The sequence below is a fragment of the Trachinotus anak genome, unplaced genomic scaffold, assembly GCF_046630095.1.
Source record: "Trachinotus anak isolate AG129_WGS33_773 ecotype Australia unplaced genomic scaffold, CSIRO_AGI_Tana_v1 ptg000025l, whole genome shotgun sequence".
NCBI lineage: Eukaryota > Metazoa > Chordata > Actinopteri > Carangiformes > Carangidae > Trachinotus > Trachinotus anak.
In genome coordinates this window covers 19,031,225-19,057,490 of record NW_027273876.1, presented here as the reverse complement: position 1 = coordinate 19,057,490, position 26,266 = coordinate 19,031,225, and the positions used below count along the sequence as shown (strand labels likewise).

At 39.9% G+C, this 26,266-nt stretch overlaps 2 protein-coding genes across 2 annotated transcripts; one reads left to right on the top strand and one right to left on the bottom strand.

Moving 5' to 3' along the window:
- Positions 1-10,543: 10,543 nt before the first annotated feature.
- On the bottom strand, positions 10,544-14,735 carry LOC139608986 (NHL repeat-containing protein 3-like). The gene is made up of 3 exons (XM_071463169.1): positions 14,205-14,735; positions 13,415-13,617; positions 10,544-13,288 (listed from the first exon to the last, which is right to left on the bottom strand). Exons 1-3 carry the CDS (start codon positions 14,467-14,469, stop codon positions 12,689-12,691), a joined length of 1,068 nt encoding a protein of 355 aa, XP_071319270.1. The 5' UTR covers positions 14,470-14,735; the 3' UTR covers positions 10,544-12,688.
- Positions 14,736-15,047: 312 nt separating this feature from the next.
- On the top strand, positions 15,048-24,166 carry nrbf2b (nuclear receptor binding factor 2b). The gene is made up of 4 exons (XM_071463170.1): positions 15,048-15,256; positions 17,585-17,669; positions 20,648-20,688; positions 21,831-24,166. Exons 1-4 carry the CDS (start codon positions 15,164-15,166, stop codon positions 22,542-22,544), a joined length of 933 nt encoding a protein of 310 aa, XP_071319271.1. The 5' UTR covers positions 15,048-15,163; the 3' UTR covers positions 22,545-24,166.
- Positions 24,167-26,266: the final 2,100 nt, after the last annotated feature.

The following is a 26,266-nucleotide window of genomic DNA, read 5'->3' as shown; positions in this document are numbered from 1 at the left end:
ATCAAATCCAGTTGGCACTACTCTGTATTGAGAAAGACTGTAAATATTTTGGAGTGGATAAAGTTTTCAGTCAGCTTGTGTCAGACTTGTGTGAGCTGGAGTCAAAGGGCATATCTTTTGAGGGAAAGACATATAAAGGTACTGTTGCATGCATCATGGGAGATAACCTGGGCTCCCACATGATTGGTGGCTTCACAGAAAATTTCAGCTTTGCTGAATATTTCTGTAGATACTGTCTAGCCACTAGGGCTACAACGATTCGTCGACGTTGTCGACAAAAATCGATAATAGAAATAGTCGACAATTAATTCCATTGTCGACTATTGTCGCCAGACATGTTTTTCCAACAGAATGAGGCATCTCACTTCATTACAATCTCTGCCGAGAGTCGCGGTAACGTACACAGAAATGGCGGCGTCCAACACATCAGCTACGCGTACCAAAACTTCTAAAGTTTGGGAGCATTTTAGCTTGGATGCGGCGAATAAAAAGATTCTCTTGTGTTTATTATCATTTGCCACATAATTAAAGCAACTTCATACTAAATTTAAGAAAAAATTAATAGTTATCCGATTAGTCGACTAATCGTTTCATTAGTTGGTGATTAGTCGACTATTAAAATAGTCGTTAGTTCCAGCCCTACTAGCCTTGCCTTTCAGAGTCACAGATTGCTTACATGAAGGTTCTGATCGAAGAGCATGTGGAAATGAGGCAAGAGTTATTCCCACATGTAAATCTTAGACCAAAACACCACTATCTGCTTCACTATGCTGACTTGAGTTTACAGTTTGGCCCACTCATACATACTTGGACTATGCGCTTTGAAAGCAAGCATAGCTATTTCAAAAGATGTATCAGGTCAAGTAAAAACTTCAGAAATGTGATGAAGTCACTTGCAGAAAGACATCAGTTGTTCCAGGCTTATCAGTGTTGTGGAAGTTTATTCAGCCCCCAGGTTCAAGTTCCAGACTCCACCAGGTTCTATCCAGAGCTCTATGATGAGAGTATAAGGGCAGCAGTTGCAGAATTTGGACTTAACTCGTGTAATTCAGTTGTCACAGCAAAGGTCCGGGTTCGAGGCACTTCATATGGAAATGGTATGCTTGTTTACTGAGATATATGAAAAGGCAACTACAGTTGGGACAAATAGTGAGCATTGTTATAAAAAATGAAACAACTGTCCTACCTTTGCTACAGGGGAAAACTGCCAGCTGGCTACCTGAGCTTAGAGTCTATGCAATTCATGAAAATAGTTCTGATGATAAGTGCATCTGCAAACATCTGGACAAGCTTAATGATTATTATCCACTTCTTTCTTACCACAGATGTGCGAGGTCACTAATCCCACTTAAACACATGCCACCATGAAGCTTGTAAAAGAATTAGTTCAGAAAGCTATGTCATCGCTCAGTAATGATCTGTTGGACTCAATCATGGCTAGACTGGAGGTGATAGGAGTCAACAGTGTTGATGCTTTGTGAAGACAGGATGTTGATGGAATTCTGCCACCCATTCAGTGTAGAAGACTTATCAAAGCTTTCAGTGCAGGTACGTTTTTAGATTTGTAACCCTAATCCTTCTGCACTGTACTGGAGGGCTGGGCTATATGGACAAAATCAATATCACAATATTAAATTATATGTTTTTTAAGATGTTGTGATGATATTGTGGGGATGACTATTGGTGCTTTTTTTACGTGATTTTTTTTCGATAAAATAGTCATCAGTAATGCCTTTATAGCTAAAGAAGGGTAAAGAAGAATAATAGAGCAGGTACAACAGTCAGGTAAGTTCAGAACATTATTTAAAATCAGGAAGAGACAACACATCATATCACAATATGATATCGCTTCTCAACAGTGCATTAATAAAATGGACCCTTATGGGTTGTTCCATTTGTACACTCTTCAGTTACAGACCCGTGAGGGTTCATTTGAAACCCTCGTGGTCCACGAACCTGACGCTGAGAACCAGTGTATTAATGTAACATTGGTGTCATTCATTTTTGGTGATGTGTGTTATCCATAGAGTCACAAGCTGCACTTGACTCCCCATCAACACCACTGCCACGGAGTGATCATCTTCCCCAAACACCACCTCCGACACCCAGTCCCATTGAGTCCCCATCCCGTGAGACGTATTCTGTACCATGGCACAAAATGCCCCCAAACCTTATGGTTCCCTTGGGTGAAAATAAAAGAGCACCACCAAAAGAAAGATGGTTCATATCATTATTGATGATTTACTCAGTAAAGAACCTGGAAGTCCTGGAAGAGCAAAGCTGCGGGGAATCGCCAAGCAGATTGTAGAGCAATATCCTTGCTCTTTCCAAGACAGAGAGCTCAATGGAACTAATGTCATTGGAACAGGATATGATGCTCTCTTTATTCAGCTAAAAAACAGAGTCGAAAATGCAAGGAGGCCATCAATGATCTGCTCAGAAAAGAGGCCAGCAGAGGATGAAGATGGAATGAGTAAAAAGTCCTGAAATTCAGATCGTTATGAATGTGTGGAGTATAAGCCTGCTGTTGAGGGTGGACCAGAACTACACTCTAAACAAGATGAATTGAAAAGTGCCTTCAAAACCCATCATCTTCAGGTAGGGCTGCAAACATCTATTATTTTCTTGGCAATTATTCTATGGACTACTTTTCAATTAATCGAGAAGCACATTTTTGATATTTTGTTTTATCTTTTTATATATCAGTTGTAATTAATTTTGTGTAATTGACTAAATCATTGAGTGGGATTAACTACGTAAGCCCTATTTTATACTTTGTCATACAAGTGTTGCATAAAAAGCAAAAATAGCTATTTTCACTGTTTATAAATAAATACATTTGATTTTCTCCTAAAATCAATGATTATTTACATCAATTATTATTATTATTTATTTATTTATTTATTTATTTTTAATTTATTTATTTTTTTTTTTTTTTAAAGATTATTTTTTGGGGCATTTTTGCCTTTATTATACAGGACAGTAGAGAGTGACAGGAAAGGGGCAGAGAGAGAGGGGGAATGACACGCAGGAAAGAGTCGGGCCGGTCAGGATTCGAACCGTATGCGCCCTAGCCACTCCGCCATCGGGCCACCCCACATCGAATATTTTAAAAATAATTTATTAATTGATTCATTCGATTAACTGTTGTCTCCCTATCTTCAGAAATCAACTGTTCGAAAATTGATGGCCGATACATATTCCATCCAGCGTGAAACTATCAACAAAGGAAGCAGCTTAAACACCATAATGGAAGAGTGGCCATTCCTTTTTGAAGCTGTTCACCTGTTTGATCACACATCTACTGTCCTTGGCTTTGCGGTCCAAACAAAGCTGGCAGAGAAAGTTTCCAGAAAAGGAACAAGCATCCAAAACTTCCTTGACTCAAAAGGGATGAAGATAGGTGTTGATCCCGTACAGCTGATCTCTGGCATTGCACGATACTTCAAGGAAAATCCTGATCACCTTTTCTACCAAAATGAGGCAAGTTGTATGGTTTTGAACCCCAGATAATGATCACAATATTATTATCTGTATCCAGTGCTTCTCACAGACTTTGGAATCTTACTCTAGGTGTTGGAGGAACTACACGCTTAAGAATAAAAAATAAAAAATGAATTAGTTTCCATTCACTTTTGACGCCCCTTTACATGGGCTACTGTCTGTTTTTTCTAGATGGTATTATAAGTTAAAAATCAGCAATCATAGTTGATCCACTTTGCACTGCTCTGTACTACTACTGCTATTATAACTTGTACCACTATTACTATACTTCTACTACTAAATTACTATTGTTACTACTACTGGTGGTACTACAAAAAAAAGTGGAGCCAAGTTATAAACTTAGGCTTTCTCTATTTGTGGGTGTGTTTGTGACACCTGAAAGAGGGTTACAAACCTGGTAGGACAGTCTGTCCACCTGCCTGTCTCTGTGTACATTGTTAACATAGTTAATCACATTCATTGTGCATCTTTGTTTTGTCTTCACAAAAAAGGACTCATCTGATGCTGAAATGAGCCTCCCAAGTACCCCATGCATCCTAATCACAGGTTTGTAGTCTGTTGTATCATTTGTGCATCCCAGCAAGCTCAAGTTTTTTTTAGTTTTGCTGATGTAGTGCATTGCTGAAAAGGTATGGAGTTTGTTGATTTTTTTTTTTTTTTAATGGTGCTCAGAACTATGTAGATTCTTAAGGACAAAATCTTAAAATGTATGTACAATTTAGAGTTTGAGAAAAAATACTGAATACCTTTTCAAGGTATTTTATACTTGTTCTTACCAAAACTTGTATATAGTCAGAGTATGGAAGATTTACAGTGGTTTTTTTTAAGTGCATGTGATATTATTTTTTCTTTAATTAATTCTTTTTTTTTTGGTTATACATATGTTTAAGGTGACCGGCATTTTAAGATTGCTGTCGATCAGGAAGTTGTCAATGACCACATCACTTCCCCCATTGTGGCCCTGAGCTATGCTTTCTCCATGTTTTATGTTTCCAACATAAAATACCCAAAGGAGATGTCAATTATGTTGGAATCCATACAAAGGTAAGTGTAACAGTTGGAATTATAGTTTTGCACTGGTTGTGCTGACCTGGGGCTTATTACTTTGCCAAAAGAAATACAGCCTAGTTCTTCAGATTACTGTTGCTGTTAATTCAGCCCCTCAGTGATTTCATACATTTGAGGGGAATTTTGAAACTTCTTCAACAATGTCTTTCTATTCAATGCATTTGAGTTTGTTCACATGATGAAGACTTCAGAATTTACAGCTTCTTCATGTCATGACATTGGCTTATGCAACTCTTTCATGTCCAACAGTTTCAGCCCTTTTCTCAACCATTTCAGGACTTTCAATCTTCACATTACACATTTCTCTGCTTTGTTTGTATTTTCATACATTTTTTACACCAATCTCAATCTCAAACAAATTCTCTTTAGCTGTCAGGTTCCACTGTATATTTCAACTCTTCAATTGTTACACTTAAACATGGAGGATTTTCTAATTTTTCTTCTGCCTTTTTAACATTTCTACTGCTTTTAGCACTTTAAAAGCCATTCATCTCTCAGCTTACAAGTTATACTTTTTAGCTGTAGCATCAGCCTTTTCACCATTGCTTCAGCAGTTTCTTCAGCTGATTCAGCATTGCTTCAGCAATGGTGTTCAGCCTTCAGCATTCACACGCATTTTCTTCAGGAAATGCTCTTTCTAGTTCATGTCTGTTGTGCCATAAATTACACCCCCTAGACCGCAGTACGCAGAAGTGCATGTTATTTTTAACGATTAAATATTTACATTCATTCACCCAAAAAAAAAGTCTTATTTGCCATTGGTTGATGCTATTCTGGTTGATCCCGTCTGGTTTACTGGTTAGCAACATTAGCGTTCATTTTCAGCTAAATGGCGGTGGGAATGAACAGACCAAAAATTAAAAACAATAATAAATTACAATTATGGCGATATTTTTGCGTGTGTCTCGATTACCATCGATCAGATGCTGGTCATTTGGCACAGATTAGCTGTAGACAGACAGAAATCTATAAGGGGGTCGGTCTGTGTGCCTGTCTGTCCATTGCTAATCTCGCAAACCGCAGGACTGATCAGCAGCAAATTTCTGGAGTATGAGTATTTATCCATCTGAACCTTGTCTGCATGTTACTCTGTAGTTCTGTTTCATTAATTTAATTGCATGTGTAACTAAAATATTTCTCAATTTCCTTAGAGTTTTCCTAGGAATCAATCCTGACCGAGGGTCCAAGGCTGAGATGAAGGGAACAAAATAGCAACATGTTCCTCCAAGACTGCTGAAGTTCCTGTCTGACCTGAACAATTTTGAAAATCCTTTTTGCTGCATTAACAAAGTTTGTTAATGTATTTTAATGTTATTTTATTCTTTTTGTTGTATTCTCATTTTGTAGAAATGTGTTAAAAAAACAACAAGTTTTACGGTGCTCAAGTGGCACAGGGGTTAAAGTACCTGCCAACCTGAGGGAAGCCAGGCAGGGAGGGTGATATTTGTCACTGCATGTACTCCTACAGACAGGGGTGGCGCTTGTCAGTGGGGAATGTTGAGTGGGATGAGTAGGATGGAGGCACCACATCCTCCCAGTGCAGGCTCCTCACTCCTCATTGGCAGGTGAGCCATTAGGGTAAAAAAGTGGGAGGAATTAATTGGCATTACAACTACATTGGGGAGAAAAGAGCCTAAAAAAACGTTAAGAAAAAGTTTTAAAACCGTAAAACACTACAGTTTAGCACTTGAATGAATGTTAACTCAAGTTAAAGATGTAATTAATGTTCTGTTGTGAAAATTGAACATTGTACATGTTGCTTTAATGGTGCTTTGCACATTGTTCATTTGTTGTTTGTAGAATTGTTCTGATAACAATATCAGTATTGGAAATACTTCCGATACTGTTTAAAATGCTGGTATCAGCAAGTACACAATTCTATGCCATACCGATACCAAGTTTTATATATATAATTTGTTCCCCCCCTTTTTTTTTAAACCGCTTTTAACATGGCATTGCTATTTTGACACATGTAAACATGTAAAAAGAAAAACAATGTTTTTTCACTATTTTATTTAAAACAGTGGTTTGTACGTGTATATTGTTTTTTTGTTAACCTGTTTATAGCAAACCTTGAATGCACATTTACATCAGAAAAAAGTCAATGAATGCACTTTTAAGAGTATGTCTTTACACAAGTTACTTGAAGAAAAAAAAAAAAAACATTGTTCAATTTGTATATATTGTGGTGGATTCAGATTGATTCATGGAAGTGTCTGTAAATGTTACAGAGAATATCTTGTAAATGTACGGAATTGTCAGTTTTAGGATTGACAGAACTGTCCGTAAAAGGTACAGACTGTATCCTGTAAATCTACGGAATTATCCGTTATCAGGTTGTCGGAAGGTGTCCGTAGAATAATAGGCAATGTACTGGCAGAAAATTACTAGTACATTTTCTGTTTTTCTACAGATTTTTTTCTTAGAGTGTTTATTTATTTGTAACTTCACATTACAGTTCCTTATGGGTAATTATTAAATGTTTTTTCCCAAGAATTAATGTGTCTGTTTGTATTTTCGGGACACTTTCCGGTGGCCTCAGGGTTGCGTGGCCTGCTTTGGCCAACACCCTCAGCCCCCTCCCAAAATCAATTAGGCCTATGTCTAAAACCAGTAAGCGACAGGAACAGGATTTTTATGATGTGGCTTCTATATCAAACTGGAACTCAGACATGATACTGACCATAGCTTTCACGAGTCCTCCATGGGAGATGAAACCATATTATTAATCACTCTGATCAGTTATGACTCCAAAAGGTCCAGATTTGTGTTCATACACATTAAATGTCAGAGTGTGTTTATATGCATATTGTCACAGTTTTGTATAGCAGAATTTTTTATATATATTGCTACAGCACCGGTGAACATGCAGCTGTAACATTGTTGATATTTTCATGACATTGGCTGATTCTTGATTGTCAATGGTCAGACCTAACTTGTTTTTTTCTTGTCTTTTTTATTGATAATAAAAAAGTGAAAAGAGGCCCATACTGTATTATGAGTGTTGGGTTCCTGGCAGTCTTGCCAGTGGTAAGTAGTCTCAAAGATGCTCAGCAAGACAGAAATAAATGTAGAGAAAATGGGCAAAAAATAAGCAAAATGAACTTGTACCCTTAATTTCTCATCCCCATGCTTACAATGCTTACAATGCAATCTACAATTATTAGATTTCAAATGTATAAAATACAAATTTAACACACTGCAAAAATATATTCAAATGTGCCCCATATTTAAAAAAATGGAAATAGCTGTTTAAGAAATGTGCTTTTACACTTACAAACTAATTTTCAAAATTGATTGGTTGAAAAATAAAGTGGAAAATATAAATTAGTAATAAATTCACCTGTGAGGACTCAGCTCCACAGATGCTGCAGTTGATGTGTTTAAGCAGAAAACTAATTTATAAATCACTTGCTTCATTTGTGAATGTTGTTTTGCCAGTGTAGAGTTCAGAGTGTGTTATCTATTTAAAATTATTTAATGAGCCATAAACCCATGTTTTTAAGGATGGTGTTAGCAATTCAAGTCCTTTTGAATCCACTACTATCAAACTGTAGACTCCCTTTAAATTGTCAAATAAAAAATGTGAGTAGTACAAATAAATATTATGTCTTAATAAATATTTGTAAATATAAAAATGTTTTACTGAGAACTTTTGAATGTTTTTGTGCTGTCACTGAGCTCCATCTCGTGGTGTGCTATAGACAGCATCTTGCCTGTTAACCACTGTGAAGTCCATCAGTAATGGGGCCTCACAGTATGTTGAGGCATCATTCTTGTCAAGCCTTCTTTTCATGAGACATGACCTGACCTGGTGACCTGAGCTCCCTGGAACTGGCCAGGGAGCTCAGGTCATCAGGTCTGCTCCTCACATGTGGAACCTATATGGACCAATATCACATCTCTGTATTTCTTATGCTGAAAGTATGGTACAGATCCATTTTTTTATCCACCAGCAAGTGGACTGAACCTTCAGTTTTAAGTCAAAGCCACATGTGAGATGCCACCAGCTCTTTTATCAAAGCCGACTGTGATCAAAATGAAATGCAAAGACAAGGTGTCCTGCCTTGTTTGACAACATACAGCTGCAAAACGTGCAAATGAAACGAATGGAAAATAAAATAGGCGCATCTCTGAGACTGCCTCTTCAGTTATTTATAAAAGTAACAGACTGAGCTTGTTGGGGGCACCTGGCTGCTGTTGGTCTCCTTCTAACACAATGTCATTTTTGATTGGATTAAAAAATAGGCGTAAATGTTCTTCTTTTGTGTTTCCCTGCCTCATTTTGATCTATGACTTAAAGAGAATGTATGACAGTGGCCCTGTGGCCCCCCCTACTTCTGCTGCCCTTGGTGCAACATTAGTTTAGAAATGGAGTGAGCTAATGTCAACAAACAACCAGTTGCCTGCACAAAACAAACTCCAACACAAAGTCCACATAAGCACATAACTAGCATGGGACCATGGGAGTTGTTGTCTTCACCACCATTGCTGGCACTGCAGTCAGCTACTGTCGGGTAGGATTCCTTCAGTGTCAGTTGTTCAGGAGCTTTTTTACAGAGGTCTCCTCCTCTCCAACACAAACAGACCAGGGCATCAAAACCAGTAGAAACACTGAATTAAACAATTTCACGTTAAAAATCATCCAAGAGGGGCAATGAGCCGAGCTAATGCTTGTTCAGCTTGCTTTTCTTATCACTTTAGATCCAGATGTTCGATAACTAAAATCCTTCATCCATTTGTACTGTAAGTGTATTATAAAAAACGTGGCTTACAACTGGATAAAATCAATTTTAACACTTCTGGCAGACAAACAACGCTGACAGATGTGTATGGGGAATATGATGTCGACCAGACCAAATGACTGTTTGAAAACTGGTGGAAACATCTGGGATATTGTAAGATGTAAAAATATACATCAATCTAGTTGATTTTAGACATTTCAATGCAGAAAGTGTACATATTATAACTTTAAACCAAACTGTCTGACTGATTTACATACAACACTGTCGGCATAATATAGAACACTATTTTTAAAATTATATCTGGACATGAAAATACATATGAACAACTCAGTTTATTGTAGATTGTCACATTACAATCAATTATTTTTGATGGCTGCTAAATGTAAATTAAAAAAAATTCTCAGGTAGTGGTAAAAGCATCATTTATATTATGTAAGAACATCTGGATCATGTCTAGACTACGAAACGCTTCAAGTACAGTAGAAACAAACCACTGCCCAGATCCACTGATTTCAAATATAACATAGATGAAAGTTAAAAATAAACTGTTTCCCAGACAGAGGTCTCAACAAATGTGCTTTTAACAAATTCATCATAAACTCATTAGAGGAGCACTCCAGTGATTTAGTATTGTACACACAATAAAACTGAGGGACTCACAAGAAACTGAGTATAACAGTAAGGATGTAACTGAAGGAGCAGAGGCATCCTGACTTTTAATCCTCATCAATAACGTTCAAACTCCAAAAACACTGGATCCCACAATCCCCATAATGCAACAGCATCTTTTCTGTTAGACCACCCTGCCAGACGAATGCTGTCATTTTTTCAGCAACCATGTTTCCTGTTAGTAACACAGACTTTGTTATAAACTTGTAGTCTTCAAGGACAAAAGCTTTTCTCATCTTTAACCTGTGAAATGTTTTATACTTCACTGGAAACAACTCTCTTGATATTTACTTCATTAAATGCTAAAGTTACCAGCAAACAGGGCCTGAAAGCAAAAGTTAATGAGTTGCATATAGCAAAGTTAGTTTTCTGTCACTCTGTTGAAGGACTGTTAATAACAGAAGCAAGTGGTCACATATATCACCTCCGAAGCCAAATTATACACAGCCCCTTACCAACCAGTTCAACTAAAACAATACACTTGTCAGAACACAAGAAATATACAGCAAGACAGTCATGATACATCAAGATTACTGAGAGGATCTATACACATACAATGGCAAAATCACACGATATTTATTCACTGCATCATGAAGTGCTCTCAGGCTCAATGATATTTACAGACAACTCAGATTAAAGCATGTGCAAAACAATTCAGTTCCAGCCTTTGGCATATATATAAACATGTAACCATAGAAAATTCTTTGAAAACAGTCATAATCTGGCTCAAGGGTTCCCTGTGGAGTTTTACACCTCCAGTAGCATCATGGATCTCTTGTTCTTTGAGTGGCTCCCTATTTTCTTTATCCACACACATACAAGGGTGCACATGCGCGTGCACAAAGGCGACACAATCAATTGTGTCGCACTATTCCACTGACCAACAGATGGCGGTAACACAAGAAATGTCCTGTCAAGAAGATGACTGCCAACAAGTAAACATGGATGTAAACAATGCAGGATTTCAGACACTTTAAAAATCAGGTTTATGAATGTTTTACAAGGAAGGAAATCCACCTGAAATGTTTGTTAGACCTCAGGGACATACTCAATACATTTTGGTGTTTTAAACTGAATGTTAAAATTACTTTTGTCTGTTTACACAAAAACTGCACAGGCTGAGGCAGCAAAAGCACAAAAGGGTTTAAAGTATCTGCAGTGAAGACAGGAAACAGCTCTGCTTCAGCTCTGGTCCTTTCAAGCAGTGCAAAGTCAAGTAGTGTCATACAAATAGCACATAGCTTCACAAAACAGCAGAAAACAATGAAAAGCTCAGCACCAATATGCTCAGTTTAAAACAGCAGTTAATGATAACTATTGGTTTTTAAGAACAACAAACAATATGAGTTTTATTTACCTGCATATTATATTTAAATTTGAAGTGGCTGTTTGAAATGGCTGAAATTAGAATTTAACAACTAATACTTGTCCAGTAACATTTTCCTAAGTCACCGATGTAGTTAACAGTCAATTCTATGGTAGTATTGAGCACTGAATAGTAGTAACTTTTTCAAACGGTACACACCCAGTCAGAGGACAAACATTACATTTATATACAACTAAACAGTCTTGCCAAATTCCGTGAGTGGATTACTGACTGGGACAACCAGGCAGCTGCTGTCTGAGTGACCTAAATAAAATGTAAAATGGCTCAGTTCAAAATAGTAACATTCTGATGTCCATGTTTTTCTGATCCTGATCCTTTCATACTGACTGTGTGCTGAGTCAGAGTCTGGTCTGCTCATTTATTTTTATTACATTTTTGTTATTATCACTTGACACAGCTCCACAGTGTAAAATGAGTTCATTTCTTCCAGGGGGTGCTATGTTCCTGTGAGGTTAGAATTAGCTTTTACAGCACTGGAAGATGAATGTTTTGATTAATTAATCAAAATGAAAAACATCCTTTCTCAAGTCACTGTTGAGTTTTTTTGTATTAAATGAAGACCAACTAACTTTCCCTAGTAATCCTGCTATCTTGGCTATATTTTAATAACTCATTAAAAATGTCATTATTATGTTGATTTAACAACCCACGGTGGCAAAAGTATTGCCACTGCTGCAATATCACAAAGTCACAGTTACACAACACTGCAGAGGGCATTTGTGTTGAAATAACTGATACAGGAAGTGGAGACATAGGGTGCCACCAGTCTGAGGCAAGAGGGAGAGAGAGAAAGAAGAGAAAAAAAGCAAAGAGAAAGAAAGGATGGTTAAACTAGCTAACATTGAGTGAGATAGATTTATACTGTTACTCACTCTGACTGCCACCGTACGACATGCACACACAACCCAGGTGCAACAAAACCCTTCAGAGTCCCGGTTATGCGGTGGGCATACCGGCACGAATCCCAGTGGGCTGCTGCATCATCAAAACATCCAAGTTTTTAGCAGCCCTCTGTCTGCGTGCCTGTGATTCAGGGTATGCAGACAGGGGCTGTGTGTGCATGTGTCCTGAGACTGGACAAACTCGTATTACAAAAACATGGATATCTTACACACTCTTAACTGATGTCTTTTTCAGTGGGGTTTACTATAATGACAAATAATTGTTTTGTGATTTTTTTTTCTGGATCACATTATTGCAAATTACATAATTATACATGTGAACATTTTCAGACCATTCTTTAAATAAGTGGGGATGATTATTATTGGATCATTGACTACTCATGACATTTCTTCAATTAAAGCCCAGTGTGGCTCTACAGGAAGCCGCCACGCAGACTGAAGGGGGTGAATTTCTGAGCCTGCTGGGCTCCAATCTCAGCCACATACAGAGCTCCAGTCTTTAGGTCAAGGTCAACCAGGTGAGGTTTCACATCATCAGCCAGCTGGATCACACTGGCAACTGTGCACTGGCCAATTAAACCCACTGGTGGCGCATCGAGTAGTGAAATCTGATTGGTGTTGAGCTGGACAACAACAAAGTACTTCTTGTCTGGGGTCAGGCGGACGGAGAAGGGGGCATCCTCAGTGAAGCAGCTCCCCCACGTGCCTAGCCAGTCTCCAGTGACGGAGTTAAAGACCTGGATCCTCTTGTTGCCCCTGTCAGCCACCCACACCCGTTTGGCATTGTCCACAGTCACGCTGTGGGGGATGTAGAACTGAGCCATGCCTTGTCCTTTCTCTGCGTGGATCCACAACACCTCCTGCTCTTTAGACAGCTTGATGAGGCGGTTGTTCATTCCACCATCACCGTCGACAATGTACATTTCCCCAGAGCTGTGGACGAAGATCTCAGCTGGCTGGTCGAACTGCAGAGGGTTCAACCCAGAGCCTGCCGTTCCTGGTGTACCAAGCACCTGACACATACAAGAAAATATTCAATTCTAAATGTTACACTAAATATTTATATCAATCAATCTGGTGGAACCTGAACCAACACTTCCTCACATCAAATTAAATCTTACTGTAGATAATGCTGTTACCTGAAGGAGCTTCCCAGATGGAGAGTACTGTTTGATGGAGTGGCCATATGGGCCATTCCCAACATCTGTTATCCACACAGTAGGGTTTGATGAGGCTGTGTCTGCTACAAATATCCCATGAGGCATTTCCAGTGTGGTTGTGTTCCACTGCATGAGGAAATCTCCATCTGTGGTAAACACCAGCACCTTGGGCACATTGTCACCTAAGAGTAAAAGCAAAGTCAAGTACTGTCACATTTCCCACTATCCCTAAGGTTGTCACCATGAGGAGAAAGAGAACAGCAGTAGGAAACAAAAACAACATAAATATGAATACTATTCTGCTAAATGGGGGTTTAATGGTTTATAGTGGGCACTTTTCTGCTTCAAATTCAGGGTAACTTTAATTTCAGTCAGTTTAAAGTTCACACAAACCAAGTATACAAAGCAATACAACATTCTAATAAGGCGCCACATATCAGGCTTTATTAGTGCAGTTTAATTGCACATTTTTGCAAACAAGAGTTAATTAGCATGCTTTTAAATTGTTAGGTGATGCAAGTGTAAAGCTCCGGCTGCATTTTTAAGTGCAGGTAAACTTCACATATCACATTTTCAGATGAGAATACACATGTATTTTCACATCTGGATTTACACTCACAAATGTTAATGAACATTTCCAACCGATTTTATTTATATGTTAAAGTAAAGGTGTAAAATACTTTTACTATTGTAACCTGCAAAAATATTCTTATTGCACAAAGTAAAGCAAAATGAATGTTTGCTCTAATAAAGGTAGCGCGTGTATTACCTCTCTGTGCAACATACACCACAGAAGCGTACTGGTCCACAGCCACTCCATACACCTCCCCGGTGAAGAGCTCTGGCTTCCTGGGCCAGCCCAGGTCCAGCTTGTACAGGGGTCTCCCCAGCAGCTGGTAGTCATGTGTAAGGCTGGAGCTGCCCTGCTGCTGCTGATGGGTGCCAATGGCTCCGTACAGCACCATCATGAGCAAGACTAATGAGGCCATGCTAGAAACTATCAGACACCTATGGCCTCTCTTTTTCATCCACATCAGTGTTTTCGCTGCTGGCTTGTGCTGCGTTTCCTGGTTCCGTGACGTTAGCTAAATCTGTCTAAATGTTTGTAACACCGCTGGAGAGGTCATCTAACGTCAGCTACCCAGTCTGCTCCGGATCAAACAAACCGATAATGAGACGTTTTAAGAGACTATAAAGTTAAAATCCGGTCATTTATATATATATGTGTTATTTCATACCCACTAACTAAATAAATTGTTGAATTCACTTCCTCTTGAGCCATAAACGAAATCAAAACAGCGTGGAAAGTGAGACAGAATAAGACACAGCCTTTCCGCTCATCATGGCGCAACAAAAGCATGACTGAAACACCGGGACATAGAAATCCTGCTAATGCTATACTGGTTATGAGACAGGCAAGAATCAGATTCAGCCTGTAAATAAGTCTGTATAAGTGTAAAGGGTGATGTGTATCGGTAATTTCGGCGCGTGTTTTTCTCTTTTTTTGTGTTTTGCCTAAACTGTTGCGAAAATTTCGACTCTATTATTTTTAAGGCTTTTAATTTTATGACAAGCCTTTTCTATTTCCGGTAGCTTGACGCTGTAAAAACGACAGAACTACTTGTGCGTCACGACGTTTTGACGCAGCGTTGGCTGTGGAGGCGACTCCGCTTCCCTGACAGTAATTTTCTTACAACTATTTTTTCAGGATTTTTAATCGTGGTGCGAATGACAGTCCGTGTAGGACAGAGACACCTTTCATGTAGTGTAAATCTTCGAAGAATCGACTCCATGGAGGTCGTGGACAGCCCGCTGAACCTCGTAAGTTTCGGTCTCGATGTTGCAATAACAGGCTAACGTTACTGAAGCTAGGGGATTGTATAGGTAAGCTACAGTAAGTTAGCGGCTAACCGCTGCTTTGCTTGCTGTGTTTGTGTTGTTGTCTGCTAGCCTGGACATGCTACACATAGAACATTTCGGTTTTGTCCTCGACAGAATTAGCTTTAACACTTGTGAAGTTGCGGTAAGTACTGTCAGTTTGTATTATTCTGTTACTAGATTACAGGCCGTTTGATGATAACCCTCTTTAGCATGTTATTTTAAAATGTCATGGCCACACTGTTCCCAGCTCCTAAAACACAGTGGAACGATGAACAATGAAACGGAATATCGCCTCAATATTATTTGATCTCTGCAATGTGTCGTTGTAAATTAAGGACAATGACAGTGGCATTCCCCCGAAGACAAGTTGCCTGATATGATTTACAGCAAGTTTGTAATCAGCATTATAATCAAAGAGGACATTTAAAAGCATTAGAAACAATTAGGGGTTGAACGATATGCTTTTTTTTTCAGGGTCAATTCCGTTACTGATACATAGAAATCAAGGAGATGGGTAACCGATATTTGGAACCGATAATACCAACAAAATTACTGCCAGATAAAGTCTATTGACACCTACCATGGTGTCCAGGTGTTTCTATTATTTTGTCCACCTCAGTTAACTCAGTGAGGGTAGGCTAAATAGTACTAACACCTCTCTGCACAATGTAATACAGCTGAACAGTGCTGTATGCTTCATCCTCCAAAATGATCATATAGTTGATTCAACACCTCTGCAACAACTTTAATAGAACCTGAACATTATAACTGTTCACATACTGACGTGCTGTGGTAGGCGTATTGCTTCATTTCATGTTGCTAGAGTTTCTGTCGCTAGTAGCATTTTTCCCTACTCTGTCTCGACCGAGTTAATGTAGCTGTCATGCACTCACGCCTCTGATTCCTGAATGCCGCATGCTGTCTAAAATCCCACACTGGGACGTTCGATTCAGTGTAAACAAGCAAAGCTGGCATAATGAGGGGTCTTCTTAACAGCAACATAGCAAGATCTCTGTATGAAATAATAATAGTAATAAAAATAATAGTAATTTTCAGTCATTGCCATGACGAGTTGTGTTGTCTTTTCAGACCAAGTTGGATCATGGCATTGCAGGAAAACAATGTCATACTTGTTTGCTGAGCGTGGCTAACATTAGAAGTGTTAGTACATGTGGCCTTCTTTCCCAGCCGTCCTGAATGCAGTCACGCATTGTCAGATATAGTCAGTATAAACCAGGCTTCACACATAAAGTCCACAAGAACCAAGTTGAGTTTGAAGATATGTGGCGAGTGAGGCTACATATTAACACCACAAATGGTCAGCTTTCATTGTAGCTTGTTAATAGTAGTTAACTAGCTAACTATGGTCAACACATAACCGGCGGCGGATGGGGGACTACTGAAAATAATAGCTTTCCTGCAAGTTTTGCTTGTTTAACAGGTGTTTTGATAAATTTGTCTTAATGGGTTTTTACTCACAAAGGATTTATTACACGTACAGCCATGAGCATTGTTGCTGTCAACTCAAGTACATTTTACCTTACCTGATGCCATGTTGTCCTCTGCAGCCTTGCTGCCCTGCTGTCTGCTCTGTGCACAGGAGCTGAGCCTTGCCCTCAGTCAAACACAGACACAGAGAGCAGAGATGAGAGAGACCGAGAGTAGAAGCAGTATGCACCATGAACACCAAAATCTCATTTTCCAATCTGCAAATCTCACTCTCAGGTCTCTCCAGGCACAGATAAAATGCTTCCAGCTCTTACAAACTGAGGACCGGTGAAAAACTTGCACCGGTGTGGCCAAATAATTTTCCATATTCACACACTGCAATTTTCACTTGCATATGCGATTGAAATGCTCTCACTGCAGAGCCCCGAAATATTTAGTATTTTTGCGTCTTAAAATGACTGAAGCCATTGATCAAATATCAAAATAGTTTCTGACTAATATTTTTATCTTTCTTTCAGCTCTATAGTAAAGTCAGTTTCATCTGTGACCAAAAAGGTTTCCTCGTTTTTTTTGTACCATTTAATATTGAACTGAACAACTCTTGCCCTTTGCCCACCTGTCTCTCCTTCATTTCCTTCCTTTTTATTTTCATCCTCTGAATTCTGGGTACTCCACTCCCATTTTAACATTTTTGTGATGCATCACACTCGTCAATTTTTGATATTTCTAACTTACATGTATCCAATTATTCTTTCTCCAATTATTTTAATCTTTTCCCTCATTAACCTTTGTTCCCTGCACTTGTCTCCCTTTTTTCAGGCTCATCAGCAGTGCAGGAAGGCAGACCGTTTGGTAGCGGCTGGAAAGTATGAAGAGGCTATCTCCTGCCATGGAAAAGCAGCAGGTAGGTTAATCACACGGACACTGCCTGTGACTCTCCCCACTTTTTAGTGTAGCTGCTCTAAAACATTATTTGATATTTACTACATGTCAAACAGATCTGTGGTTTTAGAGTAAATCTGACACATAATAATCCAGGATCTCATTCTCATTCATTATTCTCTCTCATTCTGGAGAAAGTAATTGCAAAAGATGTGCATATAGTCAGAAAGTATTAGGGCAGTTTTTGAAATGATACAACGACTGTCAATTATGAAGCACTGGAATGCACTGACTGGGGTGTTTTCAGAGAGACATCAGCTGATGTGGATGAGTACATCCACCACAGTACAGTGATGTAGCTTCAAAAGACAGAGCTCCCCACCCCCTATTCTACATATACTCCCCCCTCATTTGAGGACAGCAATGTGCACATTTTAGCCAAAGAAGACCAATGGTTTGAAAGAGGAGTGGAAGAAGCTATTTGTGTCAAACTGGAACGACCATCACCAAACAGTCTTATCACTTACCACTTATCAACCACTTACAGTGAGTTTACTCCCAAGGCTGCTGAGCACCCATTCACACCGTGACTCATGTGACCCTAACGACTCACATGATGGGGGTCAACATTATGATGGGGGTCACCATGGTGGCTGGGTCACACAACCACCGCTAACAATAGAGAATGAAGAGGACTGAAAAGTGTAGAGCAAGCAGAAAAGCCAGACAGGCTGGACCAGACTGCATGTCATCCTCCACTGCACTGCACAGTTAGACCCAGGGCTGGGTGATCTGGCGATCTGACGATCTTTTATCGTGGACAATCTTAAATAGGCATATGATCTACTTTTCAGATTGCATCGTTAAAGGGTGCTATATTTAGATATTTAATTTTAAAAGTTAAATCGCTGCAACCAGCCATTGTTAACAGTTGAACAGCGAACCAGCTCTCTGTAGCTGCTGTCCAACACGGTGGAGTTAAAGGCAGGGAAACATGAAGCAGGACAAGCCGGGGCAGCGACTGAACTTTCTAATTAAAGTGCTTACTTATAGCAACTCATAAATAAATACCGGCACTGTCCAAACAAATACTCCAAATGAACTAGGCATAAAACATGATTGGTTGTTGCACAGTTTGTAAACAGAAGACAGCCTTGTAGGCAAAGAGTAACAGTGAGCAAACAAACATCCAAAAGAAGCATCAAAGTGGAAGATAGATACAAATCACAACCTCCACCACCAGGACTTTCACAATAAAATCAGAGTGGAAACAGAATGCAGATTGTGGCTCAGATCATAGATTGTGATTCTACCGTAAAAGACTGTCACATGGTAGTTTGGCCAGATTGTCCACCTCTGTGGACATCTTCAAAAGGGTCACTCAACTCTGCATAGTTTCTGTGTGACTGATGTGACTCCACCATACTCACTGTCCACAGAGAGCACAGGATTACAGATCTCAGTGAGTACAGGCACAACAAACAGCCCAGGTGGACCCCATTAGGGTTGGTATACTTTCACCATCTGTTGCCCACAATAATGATGTTATCACGATACAGCGATTCTGTGATACTCGATACCGATTATCTGTGATGCATCATGAATAACTTTTAAAGTGAAGAATAAAAATGCCCCTAAAAGGCAGGAATCATGTATTTATTCGCTGCATTGTGGTGTCAGTTTCACAGAGTTTGACAACTGAGATGAAACAATGTTCAATAAAGTGCACAGAGGCTTAGCTTAGTGCCTCTTTAACACACACACACATACTGCACAAAGCAGGACAGTTATGGAGTTAAAGCGTGTGCACAAAAATACACATTTCCCTCTCAACACATTAAAAAAAAATATACCTTCAGTTCTTAATAAGAATAATCTGCTTTTTTATGTAAACCTGGACACATTTCTGTCTAAGACTTGCAGACTGCAGTCTCTGTCTCAGTCACCTCCCAGCTATAATTCAGACTTCATTCTCCAGCATCTTGTCAGTCAGGGAACTATCACCGGGATCCTTGTTTTTGACTTAACCCCTGCATTTAATGCACTTGTACCAGAGCTTCTCCACACCGAGCTCTCTGAGCCGACTGTGACTGAGCCTGTCTGTCTGTGGATCACCAACAGGAAGCAGCGTGTGAGGCTGGGAAAGCCTCTGACCCTCAGCAGAGGAGCACCACAGGGCTGTGTGCCCTAAACACCCTCAAGACAGCAGAGTTGAAAAAGAAATTCACAAAAGTACAATGCTGGTGTAAAGATCCAGCACAACCATCAGTGTTTGGCTGTTTGAATACTGCAGATGAATTTGTAGTGAAGTATGTATTGTAGAGCCTTTATTGATAGCCCATTTGTAAAGAATCACAGGCTGTACTTGTGTTGGTAACATAGACTGTATATAAAAGTGGACGTAAACTCTGGGTCCAATGCAGAAGTGGTTTAAAACCTGCATTCTATCTAATGACCATCAGGGGTGACTCCACTGGTTGTAAAAAGAAGTCCAATTGTATTGTTTATATTGTATATGTGAAAATGTCTCTACTTCTCACTTGATTTATTACCTCAGTAAATGTTTTCCTGATGAGTTTTTCAAGTCTTCTTCAATACAACATGATGTTCATTTTTTAAATTACCGTCCCATTTAGAGGAAAATAGACTATAAAGCGGGGTATGCATTAGGGCGGGGCTACCGCGTGATTGACAGACTGTACCACATATGGTGACCTGCCTGACAATCAGGATAGAGGACAGAGCAGGTCAGCTCCACCCCTCACTCCTCCTCAGCTCCACCTTCTCTTCCAAATATGGTCTCTTCTGGTTTCAAAAAACCAAGATGGCGACAGCCAAAATTACAAACCCGAGGCTTCCAAATGGCAGATCACAAACCAGTGGGTGATGTCACAGTGGATAGCCACTTGGTTGGTAATGACACTCTGTGAACTCGAAGAGGAACAGGTAAAGTTGTTGGCTATGTGAAGTTTCTCAACTCTGTCTCTGTTTCTCCCACAGATCTTTTGACAGATGCAATGAAGACAACAGAGTGTGAGCAGGTGAGATTGTGTGTGTGTGTGTGTGTGTGTGTGTGTGTGTGTGTGTGTGTGTTCAATGAGTTCTGTGAACTAGTGCAACTATTTAGTTTTATCTTGACTGATACTAAAGCACAGTTGGAACACAACCTTCAGCAGCAGGTTATTTATAGCCTGCAGCAGCAATTGGAACAAATGATGGACCTGATTTATTGGAACATCTTTTTTCATAAGTCTGAATATTCAATTCAATTAAATTTTATTTGTATAGCGCCAAATCATAATATACATTATCTCAAGGCACTTTACAGGGATACAGATGTGTGAAATGGAACATAGGAGTTTAATTGATGTATTTGTATACAGGATTTGTCAGGCATGCTGACAGGCATGATAAAGAGTTTCCACTAAGAACCAGGTAAAGATCATGGAAGGAAACCTTTGTTCTCCAAGGGTTAGAGAGTGAGTCCGGACATGCTTAATTTCTTAACCTGATAAACGGAAACGAGATACCGTCTTTGTACACTAAGGCTTGTTTACTTGGGCTTGTCAGCTATTTTCAGTTAGCAAGCAATAAAATCTCTAGAAGTCACTGGATTACATCATGTACTAATTTCCATATGTGTGACATCAATTTCAGTCAAGTTTTTCCTCCATGCTTTTTATGGAGTAATCAAAAAACGTGTCAAGAACAGGACTACTTTTTGACTGATTGATTTGAAAGGATATTTAGTTTAATTCTGATTTGTGTAACACACAAGGTGACTTTTCCACCTTCTAAGTTTTCACCAATGGATATAACGAGATCTTAATCTCTCTCATATCTCCCAGATTAATTCACTCACTGAAGGGACCTCTCCTTTAAACTTCCCTTAGCAGAGTAGTCCCAACCCTTACAATGTAAGTAAAAACATAATAGATAACACACAATTATTCATATAAATGTTAAAGAGATTAACAATATTTAATAACTTTACTGGAACACACTGATGGGTCCTTTTTATTAAAAGGGTCTAAAGTCACCAAATCTAATGAGAGACAGCAATGTGCACAGACAAGGCTTCATACTGACAGCGGTGTAATTTTAGGTCTGTATCAGTTGTCTGTCTCAGTGTTGGGGTTAATGTTAGGAGTGCTCTGGCTGGTGTTGGTACTTGTGTCTCTAGGCTCGTCTGTCCATGGAGCTACAGAGGGACAGTCATATCAAACAGCAGCGACTGATCCAAGAGCGCTGGAAGAGAGAGGCTCGTCGCGAGGCAACGAAGGCCCGACCTGGCTCGGTGCAGCCCGGCTCCAGCAGCTCAGCCCTCCTTGCCCAAACCCAGGCCACAGGCCAACTCCTGGCCCACGGCTCCCCGGTCCTTTCAGCCGCAGAGTGTGGCGGAGTCAGGGAAAGAGAGTATGACACCTTGCTCTACCAGCTTCAGACTCGGCAGACTGGCTGCCAGCCTTTGACTCCACCGTGCCCTGGATCTAAGACCACCAAAGATGACAAAACTCGCCTGGAAGAACAACAGACCACCATCGAAGACCTGCGGCGCCTGGTTGACCACCTGATGAACGAAAACCAGCGTCTAGCCGCTGAGAATGAGCGGCTGCGATCGGAAAACACCCGGCTGCGCTCCGAGGCAGCTGAGGCAGCGGACTTTGTGGAGCGTTCAGAGCTCTGGGTGCTGCCGCAAGCGGGTGGTGCTATGGGAACAGGGGGTGGGCAGGAGAGGAAAAGCACAGGGAAGGGGAAGGAGATTGCAATCCCCCAGCTGCCCCCACTGGAGATGCCAGCTCAGGAAGACCTGTGTCTGGATGACCTGCCCCCTCTGGAGCTGCCAGAGGACATCCAGAATGAACTGCAGGAGCTACTGGACAGGGATAAACTGTGATAAGACAGATGTCTCACACACACACACGGACACACACACAGTCACAAGGGTTCAACCAGTATGGCTTTTGAGATCAGATGCCACATGCGCTGCCTGTCCACTGCATGTCCTGCTCTGACAGGCGCAACCACACTAAACAGTGATGGAGCTGTCAGTCAGTTTCATGCAGTCAGAGAAGAGGTCTAACCATTGAGTGATAACACCTGCACCACTAACACAATCTAGGTCAAAGACAAAGGTTTGGTTCACCCAGAAATACTAACAGAACATGAGTGAGGTTGTATGTCAGTGTGGCAGACAGTGAGCTCTGTATGAACCTTCAGGAAAGTAACTGAAGTCGTCAGGGACATGTTTTTTAGATGGTGTGGGAATGGTCGTTCTTGACCATAAAAATGTAATTTGACGAAATAATTCTCACAGATCTTCCTCGACATTATCACATCAACATCCCTGTTGGTGTCATTTTGACAGCTGAGCTCAGACCATGACAACTGAGCAAAGACCATGACATGCAGTTAATCACAGAAACACTATCTGAGTATTTTATTGTGAAATATGTGGATTTATCATATATCCTGCACAGTGTCTGGAAAAAGCCATAAAATAAGTGTTCTGAAGCTAAATGATAGTGATTTTATCCATAAGTCAAATATTTGTACATTCTGTGTCTGTCTGTCTGTTGGTGTGTGTGTGTGCGATCTCGGTGATAAAAACAATAGAGGAAGTCATGGATGTGTAGGCTTCAGTGCCACTGTTGTTAAGGCAGTCAATGATTGATTAGTGGAAAATGATTTAATAGTTGACTATTTAATTTAGTAAATATTCAATAAGTAAAAGCATTAATTTGTCTTTATATTATGTTGGTGGATTTTTTTTTTGTAATATGTTATTCTAAATGTTAGTGTAAGTTTGAATCATGTTTTTTAACTTGAGCAACAGAATCTGGAAATTCAGTTTTCTTTGTTTTCTTCTGTTTTCTTTTGCTTTTATATACGAAAGAAGGAAAACATCAGTGTGAAGTTTTCTCTGAAACTAGAATGAAATTTCCTTGTTAAAATTGTCTGACATGATTAGTGTCTAGTCTAGACTGAATTAATGCTCTTCCAGGAATCTTGGAGATATTCATGTACTCAAGGACTTTTAGCTCCACAGCAGAATAATTTGGTTTCAGAACACTTAATAAGCTGCACCAGCAGCAGTACATCTGTCCATGTTACCGTCTGTGCTTTGGTGCTCTAACACAACATGTTCCTAGTATCCTCAGTTGTCATGGATAATCCTGGGATGAAGCAGCATCATCACACTCACTGCATGTGACACTGACACACTGACTCCACGCTGTTCCAGCTTGCATGAGGATGAGTGGGCGGGTGGGATGTTGAATTTGTGGATGAACTGCTCCTTTAAGGGGATCATCAGAAGTGCTCAGCACTAACCCGACCACCTTTTCACCGTGTCAGCAGTATTGGTCTAACCCTACTACACACACACACACACTCACACTCACACTCTCACAGAGATCAGGATTATGTGATTCAGTCACAGAGCATATTGCTGTTGTTGAGGAAAAACTACATTGCTGCCTTTTTTATTTTCTTTGAAATTAAAGGCTTTAATGATTACTTGTGTGTGTAGTGATTTTTATGTCTTTGACATGACCTGTCTACAAGATAATAAGCACTCTTTTTTTCATGCAGATGGGTGGTTTTATACAACAACAGCAATATTCAGACATGTTTCTCCACATATACACACACTGATGGCATGAACTAAAAGCTGAGGTTAATGGAAATGAAGGGTTGAAGCACACATGCACGCACGCACACACACACACATAGAGTCACTGTTTGTTCACACTGCAAGCACCAATGTTGATTCATTCTGTAAAGCAGTCTTCAAGGTTTGCAACAGGAACAGGATGTTTGCAGTTTAGCTCATGTCTTTCACGATGCTCTCCAATGAGAACTAATACCAAATGCAGGTGTTTGTCATTTATATCAGTGTTTCTTAGATGTTTGAATGTTTTTATTGGGCAGTCACAGCCACTTCTGTAGAGACGTATAACTGAAAGAATTAATTCATTTATCAATTAGTGAAAATGATATGTGCTTCAGTTACATAATACACTGCATCACATAGCAGTGCAATTATAGGGGCATACTGATTTGCACTGCTTTGCCACACAGTGGTGACATAGCCAAGTTATGCAAAGCTCATTTTCATACCTTATGGTTGAGTGGAAACTAAGAGGAACACATTCAGAAATTTAAAACACCGTTAGATGTTGGAAAGTGAAATTAACAAACCAAGACAAACGAGAACACTGTTATGGTTCTTATAAAGCTGCATGAATCAATTTTAGGGCATCGGAGGACTGAAACGCTCTAAGAGAAGTTAAAGTTAAAGCCTGTTTACACATCCAGCAGACATTCATTTGGAGTCTGGTCATCATATGAATAGAAGTCCGTTCACATATAGCTCCATGAGAAATATCTGGCTCTTTAGCTGCTTAAGCGTTCATCAGCAGGTCTCTAACTGGAAGGTCAGTGGCATTTTACAGCTGTTTCTCTAAGAACAGCTTCTTACTGTTGGGCATGATGAAGGCACATAGACTGAGCTTTAAATAGTCAATGTGTTGTAAAACCAAACAGTGAGCCACAAGAGGCTGAAAAGCTCTGGTTATCATTCTCTCTGGTTTCATCCCTATAGGTCTCATTTTAGACATCTGATTCACTGTTAAGATACCCCCCCCCACCCCACCCTTGATGAATGCAGCTTTTTAACTGAACTACATACACATGATATCTGCAGCATTGAGAAGTGCTGCTCATCCATTCCTCGTATGCTCCAGTGAAGACGTGATTGGCCGTTGACAGCTGATGTTGGCACCTTGTTGACTGTGCTGCTTGCAGTCTGAATGCCTGTGGCTCGAACATGCAGACACTGTCACACACTCTGAGGCATTTGTACAAACTCATGGACTCACACTTACAATGGTGTATTTCCTTACTGGATCAATAATGATGCATGATAATGCAGAACTGGCTGCAAACAGGACACTTAAGCTGCGTTCACGACCTATGCAAAATATGATAGATCCACATTTTCAACAATAAAAACACTCACATAAGGTTTGCGTTAGCATAGTGAGGAGTGGCAGTAGGACTGACCCTAATGCTGACATGTGAACAACTGTAGAAAATAAGGTTCTTTTTAAATAAAGCTAATAGAGTAAATGATTTTCATCACAATATCTCATCATTTGCTGTTGAAAGCTCTGGCAGGACACAATGTCTGGCTGCATGTTTGTTTTATCATTGACATGGTATTGGTTTTGCAGTGGAATATGTAACATAGTCATTACGTGTTAAATATATGAAGGTAAATGATACAATACATTTAGATATGTGAATAACTGTCAAGTCTTTTTGATGATCATCGTCATAAGACGTGAATGCAGCATGAAGACAGACACTGCACAGTTAAGGGAAGTCACTTCTCACAAAGGCTGGAGGACACAATGAAAGCTTAAACTGCCGGCTGGCCGGCTAGCATTAATCACAGTAGCGGAAACAGTTTCAGCAACTCTTCAAAACTCTTCTCAACAAACCAAACCCGTGCCTTGGACAACTTCCGGTTCTCTGGTGGCAGTCACATCTCTGGATCTTTAGAGGGACTGAAGCATTTTCCTTTGATTTGTGTCTAACAGGATGGTTGTTCAA

Coding starts and splice junctions, on each gene's coding strand:
- LOC139608986 (XM_071463169.1), bottom strand. CDS start 14,469: ATGTGGATGAAAAAGAGAGGCCATAGGTGTCTGATAGTTTCTAGCATG. Junction 13,618..14,204: donor GGTGTATGTTGCACAGAGAG/GTAATACACGCG, acceptor TTTTACTCTTAG/GTGACAATGTGCCCAAGGTG. Junction 13,289..13,414: donor CATCTGGGAAGCTCCTTCAG/GTAACAGCATTA, acceptor TGTATGTGTCAG/GTGCTTGGTACACCAGGAAC.
- nrbf2b (XM_071463170.1), top strand. CDS start 15,164: ATGACAGTCCGTGTAGGACAGAGACACCTTTCATGTAGTGTAAATCTT. Junction 17,670..20,647: donor CTGCCATGGAAAAGCAGCAG/GTAGGTTAATCA, acceptor TTTCTCCCACAG/ATCTTTTGACAGATGCAATG. Junction 20,689..21,830: donor AGACAACAGAGTGTGAGCAG/GTGAGATTGTGT, acceptor TTGTGTCTCTAG/GCTCGTCTGTCCATGGAGCT.